Here is a 17,113-nt window from a genome sequence, read left to right as displayed (position 1 = left end):
GATTTAGGGGCCGACTTAAAGATAGGGCCTCAACATTAGGTGGTAAAGGATGATGCTCCATAAGGCCCTTATCACATCAGCTGAGACTGCGCCTTAATGGTGCATATTCCCAAATAAACTGTCAAGACATAACACAATTTTGTATTCATAAAGTGTTCATCGAATGGCATGTCCCCTGTACGATGCTCCTCAGCAAAACGACTGAGCACTTACAAGTTACTTCTTAAAATCTTCTGAATTAACATAATGACTATCTCAATGATCAGTATCTTGCATGGTACCGGGGCAGATGATCATTTAAGAGAACTGTTTCACAACATCCAAGCAGAAGCTGAATGGAAACCAATACTAATTTGGTCAACAAACTTTATTTCATTTTACCCTAATGGATGGTGTACAAGAGAGGATGAGACATGTTCAAACAGAATAGTCACTTATTGCCACATCATTCATATCAATACTGTTGCATTGATGAGTTCCTTTTTAATGAAAAACTTTTGGCAAAGAAAAAAAAGAAAATACCACACAAAACCAAATTTGAACATCACCTATGATGACTGGAACTGGGTTAGGGAACATTGAAAACAATTTTGTACCCAAAAATAATCATTTTAAGAGGACACCAAGGGGTGACAGTCCCACTATGCAAACCTACATACACACACTCATACACACCTCATCTGTGCTAATCACAATGACAATTAAACAATTCTGACATGACACAACTCAATTAATACATGGTCATTGACAAAAACACAGAATCAAGGTTAAACCAAGTGGTTTCTTTAAAATCACAAACATATTTTGTTTTAAACCAGCAGTCAATATTAAATACACCAAACTAGAAAAGAATTTATAGAAATGCATATAAAAATGTTATCACAACTGTTTAAATAAATAAAAATACCAGGTGTAATAAAAAAATAGGCAATCAACTCAAAAAAGAATGTGAGTGCTAGCTGGTTTCCTGAGAAATTTAGTTGTACTATCATAATACTAATAGCTGTCAAAATGAAAATGAAATAAAATGAGTCAAATTTATTAAAAGAAAAAAAAAGAAAGGAAGATACAGAAAAAAAAAAGATTAACCATGACTGTGAGACAAAAATCTAATCTATTTACTGATACCACTTTATCAGCAATCTACACAAAGTAGTTTTAAATGTACTGATCATTTACTTGCAGTGCTCACTATAGGACTTCAAATTTGACATTTGTGATGTCACCTTTTAATTACGATGGTTGATTGTCTTAATCTGTGGTGTATTGCTGAGGCATTCTGGATATCATTTAATGCTCCAGTTGGGACTTAAAGGTAAGGATGAGGAGAATTTGTTTTTTCTATGTGTAGTTCCTTAAATACTTAAAATAGTAATCAAATACCATTTTAATCTCATGGCTGGCAGTCATTCACTTGAACCTTTCCTATACCAGAAAACATGCATTGTAGACACTGAAGTTGTATACCATTACTTGCATTTACCTAAATGTAACTTGTGGGAGAGGTGCCGTAGTGCAAAAGCATTCTCTAGAATCAAAAATCTCCTCTAATCTACTTAACTTGAAATTCTCACCATCACGTTGGTAAAATGTATGTGACAAAAAGAATGCCCATGCACATTAGAAAACTACATCACTACTAACTTTTACATAGCTTAAATAAAGGCAATATTGCACAATATAGGATAGTTAACCATGTTCTTGAAATAAATGTACACAACTATTCCTATGCTTTTCAACCCAGTTATTGTACTGTATATTGCTACGGTCCAACTTTTCTTGCAGTTAGGTTTATTAAAACATAAACTGATATTTTATCTCAGAGTAAACACAGGAACCCCTGTTGTGTGTTGTGCTGTGTCAGAGCTGTGCATTGATCTTAAATTCCACATTTTTAGCATCATGCTGTTTACTGTGGCAAAATGCAAGTGCAGAAAAGACTCTCTAAGGCAAAAAAGTATTCAACTTTTCTCTACAAATGATCACACTTTGAAGCCAGAGAAATAAACGAAAACAATTAGATGACCTGAAAAGTATGGAAGCCCATTCATGACAAGACCCAACAAAAAAAGAAGAAATAAATAAAACTTCTCAAAATATCTCCTACAACTATGAGAAATGTATCAAGCTGTGACAAAATATGACAGCAAGTCAAAATTGTGAGAAACTAAGATAAAATCTATGAACCCAGGACCTGCTTGCTGTAAGGTGGCAAGTCAAAAGTTTTATCTATCTCACTGATCTAATTCAGTAAGTCAAAATAAAAAGATATTACTTTGTAATCTTTGAGAATCATTTTTAGCATTGTGTCTGTTTTTATTTCCCTGGCAGGGATAGGTTAACATATGAGATGAGTGTATCTGCCACAAAAACAAACACACAAAAAAACCAATCCATCACACAATTAAAAAAACAATCCACTTTCATTCCCAAAATGAGCTTGCCACTTCAGTAATTAATCTTTAAACTCAAATCACTTTTACAAAATAACAATGATAGATTTTTTACTGGATAATTTCAATCATAATGTTCATTTCCTTCAGACTTTTACTCTCTGTGGTAGATGTCAGCAGTGCACAACAAAACTGGTTAAGAAAGTTAAAGCTGCACTAGGGGAGACCCTTTATGTAAAAATAAAATTAGCACAGCCAATGACAAGGTGAGGCTATAACAGAAAAGAATCATTAATCCCATTTGAGACACTATATGAATATTTGCCCAAATTGATTATAGGTTTCAAGTATCATCACTTACTGAGTGTCCACAGGAAGTGATGAAACAAAGCAATTAAAGCAAAATATAAACCAGCAAAACTGTCCATTACCATCTTGACCTGGATAGCTTAGTGCTTTAAAGACAATTATCTGCATTAAAACATAGTCAAGAGTACGATCATTTGTTTTGAATGAAAGATGCTACAACGAAAATAACAGAAATAGGACATAATACAAAATGAGTAAATTAAGGTTAAGGCAAGTGACCTGAAATCCATGGTTCTTTTCAAAAATGTATCCTTTCTTGCCACTGAAATGACTTAATTTAATTTCTTCTTTTGATTAAGTGGAACGTGGCTTGTTTATTAAAAGCTTTGAGCTTTTTGAAGCAAAAGCCTAAAATTTTAGATTTAATGATGTTTCATTAGTGGCCATTTTGGACCTTATTGCATTGTTCTTTCAAATTTTTTACACACACACACACACACACACATATATATATATAAACTGATTAAATTTCTAAATTATTCTTCAACTCACCTTAATGAATTATGTATGCATTATGTAGCAATTAAGATAGCTCACATCAAAGGTGGCTGTAAACTTGTGCACGGCTGAACATCTACACTGAACATTGCACAATATTTGAGTAATGCAGTTCAGTTATATTAAAATAACAGAATAGCTTCCCTATTAAGTAGAAACATCATATTACAATGTTATGATAAACTGAAAAGAACACAAGGCCAGGCACCCAGACCCAGATTTGAGGGCATGTCTGGTCTTTAAGTTGTTTGCAGACAGTAACACTCAACTATCAGGGCATACATGTAGACCAGTGGTTGCAAGGGTAATTAATCAATCTAGTGTTTCAGGTAAGCGTCTGTGTTAGTGTCAGACATATTGTCCACATTTGAAACACATTTCAACATCACTGTTATCCTCAGACTTCATTTGAATTCTTATGAAGCAGACAAGACTCATCTCATTCAAAACCTTTTCAGCATTTTCCCCACATTTGTTCATTTTGTTTTGTGCAATTCATTGCAAACAAATACTGTGAATGCAGCATGACTATGAAAACGATTTGCTCAATTCCCACTGCTTAGTTTACTGACAGTAAGGGTTGGGTATCCGCTTCCTGATAAGATGCCTCAATAATGTAACTGTGTGGGAGTTGTTGCTTTGTTATGCTAGTCCACTGGGTAGCATTCAGTACAGTAACTGCCCTTCCTCAAACACAGCACACATCTTTCCTCAGAAAGAGACCATCAATCCCTTCATCCTGCCATAGGGATGTCTTGATACCAGAAATTTGGAAGTCTGTACCAATACCAATGAAATTCCACAAAAGTCGATACCACAGCAAAAAAATCAGAAAAAACGGGGGCTGCTCACACAGTTTGCTAACACACATGTACACACCTCTATAGAGTCAAAGTGCAAGCAGCAGTTTTGTCTAAAAGTCAGAGTTGTATTTGAACAGTAATGACAGTAGCACACTAATGTTGTGAGCACTTAGCTCACCTTATGAGCTGTTGCTACGTTAGCCTTAACGAGCTAATGTTTGTAGTGTTGGTAAAACAGATGCTGCTGTCATTCCATGCGTTGTTTTTATTGTTTACCCTGCCCTCCTCTTCGAGTTTGACAGTCTTGCACTCTCGTAGGGTTATACTACTCTTGTCAGTCCCGGAAGAATCGCATCTCCAAGGCATGTGACATCAGAATTTTGGCATCAACGGCCCTCGTGACATCCCTACCCTGCAAATGTAAAGCTCCGGCCAGCCAAAGACAACTGGTTCTCCTTCTCTACAGCACTTGCATTTCTTACAGTGTCCTCAATGACCCTTTTCTTCTAACCTTATACAACACCTACTCAGACATGAGGATCTCAAAATCTACAACCTGTCTTGACATGATTCATCATTAGTTCTCCCTGATTTTGGATTTCGTGTCATACACTCATGATTTTCTTAACATTTTCAAACAAAGCACACATGACGGTATTTGAAGGCCATTGTCATCCCTCTGAAACACAGTTCAAATTTGTGTCAGGTCAGTTCTGAACAATAGGTAAAGAGCTAAAAGCCTTCATGGCCACAGCCACTCTTCTGACTAAAACTTAAAGGATTGCTTGACCGTGTAGTTTGCTTGTGATTGGTATTGGTATTTGGTGACATAATCAGATGACTTGTAAAATATTTTAAGTGAACATCAGCTTAAATCTTTTCCAAACAAAATAAAAGACAGAGTTTCGGCCTCTCGACCTTCCAGATTTCATGATTTTTTTTTCCTTTGCATGTTATGATGCAACTGTTTGACTATTATCTATACTCAGCAATCAGGAGAGAAAGGTCTTAGAGACCACCTTGCTACATCGTGTGTAAACACACACTTCCAATCACAATGGCAGTGCTTAATTATTGCTAAAAAGCATCATTACTGTGTTACAGTGGAAAGACCTAAGGAACTGTTCATGGGGGAATAAACAAAATTAACCGGACAGTTAGCTATGAGAACAACCAAAAGCTACCAGAATTAGTATTTGGGTTCTGTCAAACTGGCACTGGTTCTTGATACCCAACCTTACTGGCAGTACACTGCAGCAGATCTACTGCCTGCTTCAGCAAGTATGGGCATTCCTCCCGTGTCAGGGCACAGTTCGTGAGTATCTGTTTTCACTCACAAACCTGTTTAAGCTTGTTCTTTGTCAACTTTCCACAACTGTTCCTTAACCTCTGTGGGCAGCGTGTTGAAGAGGTCCTCCTCCACCACGAGACCGGTTCTCTTTAGCTGCCGGCACTCGCCCAGCTCCACGGGCAGACATTCCAGACGGTTTCCTCTCAGCTCTAGCTGTGTCAACCCAGTTAGCTCTCCAAAGCGAGACGGCAAAGACTGCAGGCAATTGTTCCCCAAGTTCAAAGTGCGAAGCTTCTTGCACTGGAACAGCTCATTAGGCAGACTTTCAATCTTTATTTCAAGGCAGGTATTGTGTAGGGAGAGAAAAGGAGAGGGATTATAATTTAACATTTTCATTAGCAGACACGTTGCAAACAAACCACAATGGATAAAAACAATCAACAAAGATTGAAATGGTTATAAAACTGTGATATTACAGTACTCACCCTGTTGGCTGTCACTGCCAGGTACTGAAGATTCTGGAGGAAGCCAATGTCTGTTGGGATATAGGTCAGGTTGTTATGGCTCAGGTCCAGGAAGCGCAGCTTGCGGCAATAAAACAATTGGCTGGGGATCTTCTCAATCTTGTTTCTGTTCAGGTAGAGCTTCTCCAGGTTAGTCAGTGTGCCAATCTGAATGGGAATGTAGGCAATCTGGTTGTACCAGAGCTTAAGGCAGACCAGCCGATGAAGGTGCTGGAAGCTAATGATCTCCTCAATGGTCTTCAGGTTGTTGTCCTTCAGGTCAATCTCCTGCAAGTTGTGCAAACTGAAGATTGAGTGCGGTATTCGCTCTAGATCACAGCGAATGAGCTCCAGTTCCGTCAGGTTCACCATCTTCTTCAGGCTGTTGAGCACCATCAGCTTGGTGCCTTCATTATTGATGGAAAGCTTCTGGAGGTGCATGCCCACATCAGTCACCACCTGAGGTAGCTTGGTGAGATTGCTCTTCAGACGAAGAACTTTGAGCCTCTTGAGCTCTCGGAGCCCGTCGATGACGATGTAACGGTTGTTCTCAGCGCTGAGATTCCCTGTCAGATGAAGCTCACTCAGATTCTTCAAACTGTAGATCCATAGGGGAATTTCTTTGATGTCGGTGAACTTGATGTGCAGAGACTTCAAGTTTTCACGCAAAAAAGCCAACGCCGGAGCTTCGATTTTAGCTGGTGTGTGATACAGCCACATCTCTCGCAGGTTGACCAGCTGGGCGATGATCGGTGGGATGGTGACATCTGAGATGAGCTCCAGTTTAAGCACCTCCAGCTCCATCAGGTCAAACACTGTGTCTGGAATGCCACTTAGCATGAAAAGGTGCAACTCCAACTTCTCCTGAGAGTTCTTAGTTATTCTCTGCCTGAGCTTGTCCAGTGTCCACTCATTGTTGAGGTTCAGCTGCCTCAGCTTGTTCTCGCTCACTTCTGAGAGAAACACAGCAAAGCGTTTGGAGTACAGAGGGTCATACTGATCGATCATGTGCAACATGAATGCAAAGTCATTCTTCACATCAGGTATGTCACTGTAACTGCTCTCTTCCCGTATCGACTCAAAGGAGTATTTCTTTAAAGATCGCCGAAGCATCCAGCAAAGTGTGTACATGCAGATCAAACCATACACCACCACCAAGCTAATGTAAAAACAGGCTAAGATTTTAAAAAGTGTAGCCAACGGATGAGCACAGCGGTACACGCTGTAGCCCGTCAGACTCTCTATATTGACTGAACAATCAACACTGAATTTAATATCGTGCACGTAATACCCTGTGTAGCATATTATCAAAATAAACTTTATGACTTTGATAATAGTCTGACGGATGTACAGTCTGTACACGATGTCTCCTTCTTCTACATGTATACGGAATTTCTTCACCTTCTCAAACAGCGCTTTTGCCTGTTCGCCCTCTTTTTTGTCCAAAACCCCAGTCTCTGTTCTATCTACAATGCCCTGCTCAAAGCGCGTCTTTGTCCTTTGGAGCATAGGAACACTTGCTTCAACATCCTCACTGATAACGGACTCCTTGTGGTCCATTGAACCGTTCATTTTCATTGGTTTTGGGTCACTCTCTTCGACCACGGTCTCTGACAGCGCCCTAGTTGTCCATGGAGAGTCGAAGCATTTCAGCAAGATGGATACAAAGTGCTCTAGTTTGGAACTAGTCCGTGGAAACTTAAACCAAAAGTTGCTGCAAGCTAGGAAAATAAGAGTATGAAGTAACACTAGGTAGGGGAAATACTTGGCAAACCAGTGCAATCTATTCTCATAGCACACAGCATCCACATAGTTGTACTGGTGACGGTCGAGATCATACTGAATCCCTTTGGGCTCCAAAAACAATGATGTGGAGAAGGTGGAATTGAAGTTCTTCTTGCAGGTCTCATTGACCACCCATTTACAGGGCAGGCAAATCATCTTGTCCTGGGTGACCTGTAGTGTCCCTCCAAACACAGAAATCATGAGCATAACAATGGAGATGTAGTCGGTGAACACATCCCACCATGGTTTCAGGATGCGGTATGCTGGCTGTGTGTCCACAAAGTATCGCAGCTCGGTGATGGGGATCATGGTTTATCTGTTTATTAAAAAATAAAAAAGGAAAAAAGAGAGGATTTGAGGAAATACTCATAATAGAGTGGTGTGATATACAGTGTTGTTGAAATCAAAATGCTCCTTCCCATCAATGCCTGAACAGCCACAACACAACACCAAGCTGACAAATCAATACTACAATGATAACTAACAAGGTCATACATCAGATCATTCCAGACAGTTAGTCTGAAGGCTGCCAGGAGTAATGAAATAGAGATTCCTAATTGTTGTGACAAATAACTACTTGATTGACTTCACTGGGAGGGCTACCGTGTTACTGATTTACCCACTGCTAAACTGGCACAATTAATCTTGCTTTCAAAGGGGTGTCATACTGGACATAGCATTTCAAATGTTGTAGCCAAGTGGCAAACCAGCCACTGATGATATAAAGTCAATATATCTGCATTTTAATTGAATCCCTACTAGATCTAGCTATAAAATTAATGAGTTGTGCTCACGAAGACCTGACACATGTACGCAGGCTGTAAATAATTTATTATGTTTACAGCCTGCGTACATGTGTCATGTCTTCGTGTCCGAGTGAATTAACAGAACAAGATTGGCTTGCTTCATGGAAAAATAGAATTTTTATATAAATTTTGTATCAATGGAATAAATTGCCTTGATTTGTCAGGTATTACCTTAATTAGCCCAAACCAAACTTTCCTGTGTGATCATTTAATTCATTAAGACTTTAATTTACGTTCCAGATGTTCCAGCATGATATTGTGAAATAAAATTCTATACACTGTGATTGAGGATTTTATCCATATCATCTGACCTTAATTAGGAGGAAATCGTACGTATCCACGTAACCTCAAATCTAAACCTGGCACACAGTAAGCAAGTAGTTATTACTCCACTATTGGTAGGAAATATACTTAATTAAGAAAAAGCACACCTGAACAACATATTTTATGTGTAAGGACAGACAGAAATGCTGTTAATGCACATAGAAAAATGGTTCTACTTACAAATCCAAAATGTAAAATGAAATAACTCCATACATAACCAGTCAAGAGTGAGCCACAACTACTCTGTTACCGCTGCTGTACATTAGAGCCAGATAAAACCCTCCAAATCAACCCTTTAGCCTTGTGCGAGTGCGACACACCCAGCATGTAAGCTTAAGAAAGTCACTCTTCTACAGATGATGTTCCGTTTTGGCTCGTTTAACCCAAACAACACGACCGCCAGAGGAGCCACCTTGCTCCCCTGCTCTCTATTCTTAGCCATTTCCGTTAATAATACCCAGAGTATTGTCTGTGGGGGCCTTGAGAAGCACCTCCCTCGACCTTCAGGAGGAGATCCTGTTTATCTTATAGGAGCTGCTGTCTCCAACCAGTGTCTCTCTGGAATAATCTACCGTCACCTTTTGCACCCCACCACCGCCCCGTGAACACACACCTACATATACACAAACAAGAATCAAGAGCTGGCATTCATCACAGCTTGTACTTTGTTAGGAAACTGTTAAAGCGAGGAGTCAAGACGCCTAGTTTGACCCTTGGCCAAATAAGAATACTTTTAGACTGGCCACGGTTCAAAGAAACTTTTGTACACAGCTACTTTAATCATGGACTGTACATAGATTCCAATGCAAAAGCCTGGATTAGGTAGATTTTGTAGCACACTCAATACATTACTCACCAGTTTGGAGGTGTTATCTGTGTTCCAGTGCCCGGTGATGTCCCTGGTGGACCAGCCACTCTTTGTGTATACAAAACTCTTCATGGACCATTGCCCGACTCATCGCCATGGGGTTCAATAGAAGATCTGAAAAAAATACATTGAGAGATGGAAATGTCACCTGCATGCGTATAAAGTGAAACGAGTTATGTGTAAACAATACCCTATGATAAACGATATGTGTTTTATTAAGGGGTGTGTGATATATTGCTGTTAGATATATTGTGTTGTCAAATACTTATGTTAATTTCCATGTAAATGGAGGTACCCTTTATCCATCAGTCACTGCTCGTCACACTAGCGTGGTGTGTCTTTGTCGTCTAGCTAGGTAGCTCAGCAAGCTTCTCAACTGAAAGTTAAACCTGAGTGGTTTTCTCTTTTATATTGTTAAACAATTGTAAACACTGTCTTGGTGGAAGTGCACTGGTATCTGCCAGCAAGCTACCTATCAGCAATGACCACAAACAAGAACAAATATTGCTGTTAAAAACACGTTAGCAAACGACGCTTGGCTGCTATTAGCTAGTATGCTAGCCTGACTACACATACTGACCACCGGCTCTTTCTGTCATCGAAAGTTTAAATCCTAGCAAAAGCTGATGTTTATATGACGGTGGTACACGGCTAACATGCTTTTTAAAAACTGCTAAGGTGTTCAACTTACTATGTTTGTTGTGCTGCGATCAAATCCAACGTTAATTTATATCAGTAGTTGCTAACAAACTGTGTTTGCTGTTGCTAGCAGCTCAGCTTGCTAGCTGTTGTTTTTATTTCCAGCACCTCCGAGACGGTCCCAGTTCTCCGCTTACACCGCCCAGCCGAGGGGTGGCAGTGTGGCGCTTTTAACACAAGTAGTAGACTCTTCTTCCTGTATCTTTCATTGGGACAGAGAGAGAGAAGGAGAGAGATGTTGATGTTTTGACAGGAGGATCCGAAATTTTGATTATCTGCTTAACAGCACTAGATATTGTGTTTTAATTCAAGAAATGTTGTCATTGAACTCTTTGCGGATTCTGTGCTCGTCCCGGGCTGCACTGCACCCGAACTGGCTGATGACGAACCGAGTTTCTGTTTTTAAAGCTGTTACATGTTCAACACACTGGACGTCTACCAGCTTCCCCAACAAGGACACATGGCACTGCGACGTGAACAGCAGAGCACCAGTGAAGGATAGAGGTTTAACTTACTCAACTAAACAAGCCAACTCACCAAGGAGTTATTGTACGGGCCAAATCAAACAGAACTGCTGGAACTGTAAACAATCTTTTGACAAAGCACAAGCATTCTTCTGCGTGTCATGTAATGCAGTCCAGCCCCCTGAAGAAGGGGCATCTTACTTCAAGATCATGGATTGGTGAGTGTCTTGTCTCCCTAATTATTACCCACTGTGTTATCCACATAAACATTTTATACATTCAATCTGTGACCTACACATTTCATGTTATCATGTGTTGCCTCTTTTCAGTGACTGCACATTCGCACTGGACACAAAAAAGCTGCAGAAAAGATACTTGCAGCTCCAGAGGTCTCTGCATCCTGACAACTTCAGCCAGAAATCTGTGGTAGGCAGGGGGAGAGGGGTGTAAAGGGGAATCTGACCAGAAATCAGCTGAGTGAGATGATTTATGAGTCAGCGGAAGCTTTCCTATCTATTAGCAGCAGTGGGACACAGGAAACTGAGTCTGACCCTTTGTCCCTATTAGGCCACTTGACTGTGCATTTTTGTGTTCTTAGTATAATTCATTGTGTCTTGGCCAAGAAAATGATTCTGTGCAAAATTGAAAGATGGCTTTGTTAAAGTACGTTGTCAAGTGTTTCCCCCACAGAGCAATTTATCCTAAATTATGCAATCAAGCAAACAAGGTTAAGGAATCAAAACTAAACCACTGAGAAGATGAAAGGCTATTGCCTATATGAGAAAAAATGGAAATAGAGTGACTGACTACAAACAGTAGTATAGCATAGTTTTAAATTTTATAGTATGATCGATATTTTGACAGGATTATTTAATGCCATCAATGGTGGCTCATTTCTAATAACTATCCCAGTAGGAATTTCTTGTAAGCCAGCAGGCACCAATGGCAGGACCCTGGAACTGGTTTCCCTAAACCATTATTAATGTTATTAATTATACTTGACATCTTTACTTGTCTACTGTGAAAAAGGTCTATTACAAAATACTGTATGTTGTAACTTTTTATTTTAACAGTAAAGGTTAAGCAAGAGAAAATTAAAGTTTGACATATGGAGACCTTTCCATCCTCCATCTATCAATAAATTTCATAACTTTTGCTACAATCGATCTGTTGTGCAGGGAGAAATTATGACTCGCATGTCCCAAAGAAACTGTGCAGTTAAAACTGAAATCCAACGTTTGACTTAAAAACATACTTGGGCAGAGGAGGAAAAGAAAGCAGTAGAAATTCTACCCCAAACCACCCAGCAAAGTTAATTATAGTGAAGCAGCTAATGACTACTTTCATTATTAATTCATATACCAATTATTTTCTTGATTAATCAGTTAATTATTTTGTTTATAAAAGTTCAGAAAGTGGGAAAAAATGCCCGTTATTTCCCAGTGCCCAAGGAAACGTATTCAAATTGCTTGTTTTACATGGCCAACAGCCCAAAACCCAAAGATAGTTAATTTACTACCATGAACAAACCACTTAAAATTCTCATCAGTTTAGAAGCCAAAACCATGAATGTTTGGCTATTTTGCTTGAAAAACAACTGAAATAGTTGCCGATCAATTTTCCTGTTGATCAACTAATCGATTAATTAATGAATTACTTCAGATCCCATCAAATATATGGTGGATAACCGTGAACTGCACTTACCTCAGCCCTTTTATGTAAACATAAAATGAAATGTCTTAAAGCTGCAGAAAGCAGCTTTGCTTGTACGTCACTCCAGCTTGCAGAAAAAGGGGGAATATAAAGTGAACTGTGTCTTTAAAGGGGTCTAATTTTATGCGTAAAGGTCAGTTTCACATTGTGAAGAGTGCAGTGAAAACAGTTGCATAATGTCTAATGTGGCAATGGAGGAGCTATGATTATGTCATAGTGATGTCATCAGGGTTATTTCAGCTTGGACTATGAGAGTACAGAAGCCTGTGTTACAGACTGGGTAGTAGAAATTTCTAATTGCTACCAAATAAGGCATAATGATATGTGCTATTAAGATGCATTATGGGAAATGTAGGATGCAGTGTTTTGGGAGCTTGACCCATACTAGTGCGGATATTTCCGCCTCTGCTGCTTTAAGAAATGACATAGAATATCATTAATAAAATGCAAAGGAAACTCATTGTGATTGAGGAAATAAATGTGCTCCTCTCTTCCTCTTCACTTTGATTTGTCTATTTTTATAAGCAGACAAGTGTAGCGCTCTAAAACCTGAATTTTGTGCAGAAAAATAGAAAATTTGATTTGAGGTACTTGATAAATTGCACTCAGCCGAAAGTCCAGTTAGGGTGATGAGAAAAATAGGATAATATTTTACATAAAATTCTTGACTAGATCAGCTTTAAAAATGTCACAGAAAAAAATAAGACTTAGAAATAAGACGATGCATCTATTGCAGCTTAAAGTTTAATGTGTTTATAGGTTATTTTACAAAGTAGTAAACAGTGGACAAAAGTTTCACATCATCCAGTTTCCCCATCAAGAATCATTTTAAGAAACTGTATTTAAGAAAAATAAGTATTATGGATACAAGGAGGAGCAGAGGTCTTTTGTTTCACATGTAATTAATTCTGTACACTCGGGTGGAAAAGCACAATGCACAATGTTGTCAGGATATGATATGAAAGCTAAACTCATATTCAGCAGAGTGTGAGAGAGGAGAGCTTGCCTAAATTGTTTCCTCACACACAACCTGTCCAATATTGTACTTACTGTGTTTTATTTATCAGCACCTCTGGCCATTTTTTCTTAATTAGACATCCTCCAGCCTCAGGGGTCTTCATCATATATAGAAAACTCATTACTTATACAAGGCTACAAGGCAGCCACCTACTGCACTGGTTGTTATTAGAGAAACAGCTCCACATGATGGGCCCATGGGCCAGAGCTCGAGACTATTGATTTTCTCGAGCGCTGACAGACCTGATAGCTGCAAAATGTACTCAGATCTGCCAACCATTTCCAAGATATTTTCCTTCCCGTCTTGTTTCAACACATCTGTCGTGTCAAACTTCCACCTGCATCCCTTGAAGGGTCCCAAACTGCTCGACTACAAAAGAGAAGCTGTATGTCATACACCTAATTGACAGTAGCGCCAACGACTTGGTGTTTAGAAAATTGACAGTGGTATAGACTGGGATGGTAAAGTGTAAAAATACCTCAGATTTTATTGCCTTTTGATGTCTAATTCTGGATAATGTGGAATATTTGTTATTCAAAATGCAAAGCATTTTAGTCAAAAATCACCATTGTACAGATTTTCTCCCCCCCCCCCTTTTTTTTTTTTCTTTTTTTTTAAGGAATGAATACAGACTGAACTTGTCATAATTAGAAGCAAAACTCAACAGAACCTTCTTTTGCAGAAAGAACAGGAGTATTCAGAAAGCCAGTCGTCTCTTGTGAACAAAGCATACAAGACGCTGCATAAGCCTTTGAGTCGCGGCCTTTACATGGTGAGTGTGAAGTCTCTGCTTCTAATGAACAGTTTATTTTCATAACTTCAAGCTCTGTCTGTCTGATCTCTCCTGTTCAAGACAGACATCTTTACCATCTGACGTTCAGGAGTAGTGACATGCTTTTAAAGGAGCAGTGGAGTTTGATGAACTACCGTCCTATGTTTCAGCTGGAGCTGGAGGGGATGAGTATAGAAGAAGGCACCGACTCCGGGGCTGATGCGGAGTTTCTAATGGAGCTGATGGAGATCAATGAAGCACTTGATGAAGCACAGACCCCAGAAGAAACCAATAAGATCGCCCAAGACACCAAAGGTAAACGAATGTCTTTTCAAATTATGTAGTCAAAGTCTTCTTGAGTAAGTTGAAGCTAATTAATGAGGATAATTTCAGACAGGTGGAAAAGAACAAGTCCCCGGTTAATTGGTGCGTACACATCAGCTATTTCATATTTTGTATTATGTATGAAACAATATTAACAATACATGCTTATATAACCATGAGCATGCGGAGTAGACATGCTTTAATTTAGGGGTTAAAGTTGTAAAGATTGCAGTTCTGGTTTATTTGGTGATACCTGTGGTTACCATGGTAACAGCTACAGTACAGACAACAACGCTCCTTGAGCAGCTACTTTGTCAGAAATGCAACAGAAGAGCAAGTGATGAATGTGTTTACAGTACAACCAAACAAACCTACCACTAACAATAAAACTGCTAGAAAGGTAAATACAGAATTAAAATGCAGAACTTAAACATCGAATGGCTAATGCGGAACATAATAGACCGTAAATAGCATACTTTTTGGGAATAATTACCTTTTGATGTACATTGCGCTGAAGGTTAAAAATCTAACAGTAATCAGTGATGCATACATGACAGATCTAAAGTATCCTTGTCTATATTTGTCTGTAGAGTATAATTGATTAAACTCAACTGCTGGATGACACACACGTCAAACTTTGTTAACACAATATTTCTCTTTGATTTTTCCAATGTTTTTGTGTTTTTTCACTGCAAATCAAGCAGTAACTCTTGAGAGGCGAGTGTGCTTTTGCATTTCTACGAGTGATAAAGTCTTGTTGATGAAGTCTTGTTAACATGTGCAGAGCTGGAACTTGTCTCCTCCTTCACTTGCAGGGAAACTGGCAGACTTGACGGAGCGAACAGACACTGCCCTCCGTAAAGGTATTCAGATGTTGCACTGAAATATTTTCTGTTCCTCCCACTCATCCCTTTTGTTTGTTTTTCTAATCTATGCTGAAGCTTACCTTTAAGTCTCTGAGTGAGTCATTGATTGAACTTCCTTTTGCACTCTCACTGTTTTTTCTTCTTTTTTTTTTTATTATCAGGGGACTTTCAAACTGCCAAAGCACTGCTTGCCCAAATGAAATACCATGCAAACATCGAAGAGAAAGTGAAAGAAAAACTTTCTCAATTCATGTAGTTTTTTTCCCCCTATTCACATTTAATATTTCTATCCAATTTTGTACAGATGCACAGAAATTTGTCTAGAATTATGTAAAATTATTGTTCAAGTTGAATAATAAAACTTGTTATGCGTAATACACAGCTGAATTAATGGTGATTTGTACTTAATCCGATATTTTTGATTAAAAACTGTACAGATGTGAGGGTGTAATTGGATGCATATAGTATCACCCTTGAATTTCACTAATTTCACAAGCCTAATCATATCTGCTTGTACCTAATGTATCATTAAAGATGACAGAGATCTATAATTGGTTCTGATTAAAATGCTGCTCAGAGTGTTTATGTGATTATCCTGCCTATCAGTTCAGCATTTTGTCATGTGGGGCTCACACACACAAACACAGTTCTCCACGCTACCTTTAGGTGGAGACATAACACCTTAACAATCATCATGCAGAATAAAAGTACATGTTGTACAAACTGGATGTGAGACCAGGAGGAAGTGCTTTATTGAGGTAGACAACCTATTGCATTGTTAATGGTGGTTTCATATGTAGCATTAATGCTATGATAATGAGGAAGACCCCGCTGAATGACGATGACTTGATGAGCCAAAGATCTGTGATCTGTTTAATGTCTTGCTCACAAATTGATGCACATTGACCCTGTGCACCTATGCCTGCAGCACAGTGGCTGTGCATCAGAATGTAAATTCATCCACCTTCCCTCTGATTTAATTTTGGAAAGGATTTTTTTTTTCTTTTTTTTTTCAACACCATAGAGAAAAACTGTTATAATCTGTAATTACTTTGCAAATTGGAGCTCAACTCGCATCAAAGCTTTTGATCCGAGAAAGTGATACAGTTGTAATCACACTGAAATATGGAGGGCTGTCACTTAATCTCATAGCAGAAAGTGAACCATCAGATCACATATCATATGAGAAATGTTATTTGAGACACACCAGCATCACAACCTAAACTGTTTTGCGTGTAATAGTGGATTTACACTGACACTGTTTTTCTCTGTGCAGCTCAGTCCACCGGCACATCCCTCTGTATAACACATCCTGACGGGTTGTTTATTAAGTCTGGAACAACGATGTCATGTGTCTGAGGCTGTTTTCAGCTTTTATTTTTTCTACTGTGGAGAAGCAGTTTCCTTAATACACATAGATAGACATTGAATTAAACAGGACCACTCCCACCACAAGGAGACTAACAGGCCTATTTATTATTCATGTCGTAATCGAAAGGCATCTACAGCGCCTTTAAATTAATTAGAAAATGTGATCGACCAACACTGAAGCCGCTGCTGTCTCCCAGAACTCTTTTTGAAATTGAGTTTGAAAGACACAAAAAGGAAAAAAAACTC

General features: G+C 38.8%; 2 protein-coding genes across 2 annotated transcripts; one reads left to right on the top strand and one right to left on the bottom strand.

The window, feature by feature from the left end:
• Window positions 1-349: 349 nt before the first annotated feature.
• Window positions 350-10,479, bottom strand: lrrc8ab (leucine rich repeat containing 8 VRAC subunit Ab). Its single transcript, XM_056376250.1, has 4 exons — window positions 10,332-10,479; window positions 9,629-9,754; window positions 5,840-7,958; window positions 350-5,684 (listed from the first exon to the last, which is right to left on the bottom strand). Exons 3-4 carry the CDS (start codon window positions 7,949-7,951, stop codon window positions 5,409-5,411), a joined length of 2,388 nt encoding a protein of 795 aa, XP_056232225.1. The 5' UTR covers window positions 7,952-7,958; window positions 9,629-9,754; window positions 10,332-10,479; the 3' UTR covers window positions 350-5,408.
• A 60-nt stretch (window positions 10,480-10,539) lies between these two features.
• On the top strand, window positions 10,540-15,875 carry hscb (HscB mitochondrial iron-sulfur cluster cochaperone). Its single transcript, XM_056376251.1, has 6 exons — window positions 10,540-11,021; window positions 11,133-11,229; window positions 14,217-14,306; window positions 14,477-14,621; window positions 15,446-15,493; window positions 15,658-15,875. The coding sequence occupies exons 1-6, from the start codon at window positions 10,654-10,656 to the stop codon at window positions 15,750-15,752; spliced, it is 843 nt and encodes a 280-aa protein (XP_056232226.1). The 5' UTR covers window positions 10,540-10,653; the 3' UTR covers window positions 15,753-15,875.
• Window positions 15,876-17,113: the final 1,238 nt, after the last annotated feature.

Source organism: Seriola aureovittata, chromosome 5 (assembly GCF_021018895.1).
Source record: "Seriola aureovittata isolate HTS-2021-v1 ecotype China chromosome 5, ASM2101889v1, whole genome shotgun sequence".
NCBI classification, from domain to species: domain Eukaryota; kingdom Metazoa; phylum Chordata; class Actinopteri; order Carangiformes; family Carangidae; genus Seriola; species Seriola aureovittata.
The sequence above is the reverse complement of the archived record's forward strand: the minus strand, read 5'-3'. Positions and strand labels throughout refer to the sequence as shown.

Coding starts and splice junctions, on each gene's coding strand:
- hscb (XM_056376251.1), top strand. CDS start 10,654: ATGTTGTCATTGAACTCTTTGCGGATTCTGTGCTCGTCCCGGGCTGCA. Junction 11,022..11,132: donor TACTTCAAGATCATGGATTG/GTGAGTGTCTTG, acceptor GCCTCTTTTCAG/TGACTGCACATTCGCACTGG. Junction 14,622..15,445: donor GATCGCCCAAGACACCAAAG/GTAAACGAATGT, acceptor CTTCACTTGCAG/GGAAACTGGCAGACTTGACG.
- lrrc8ab (XM_056376250.1), bottom strand. CDS start 7,951: ATGATCCCCATCACCGAGCTGCGATACTTTGTGGACACACAGCCAGCA. Junction 5,685..5,839: donor TGGCAGTGACAGCCAACAGG/GTGAGTACTGTA, acceptor CTTGAAATAAAG/ATTGAAAGTCTGCCTAATGA.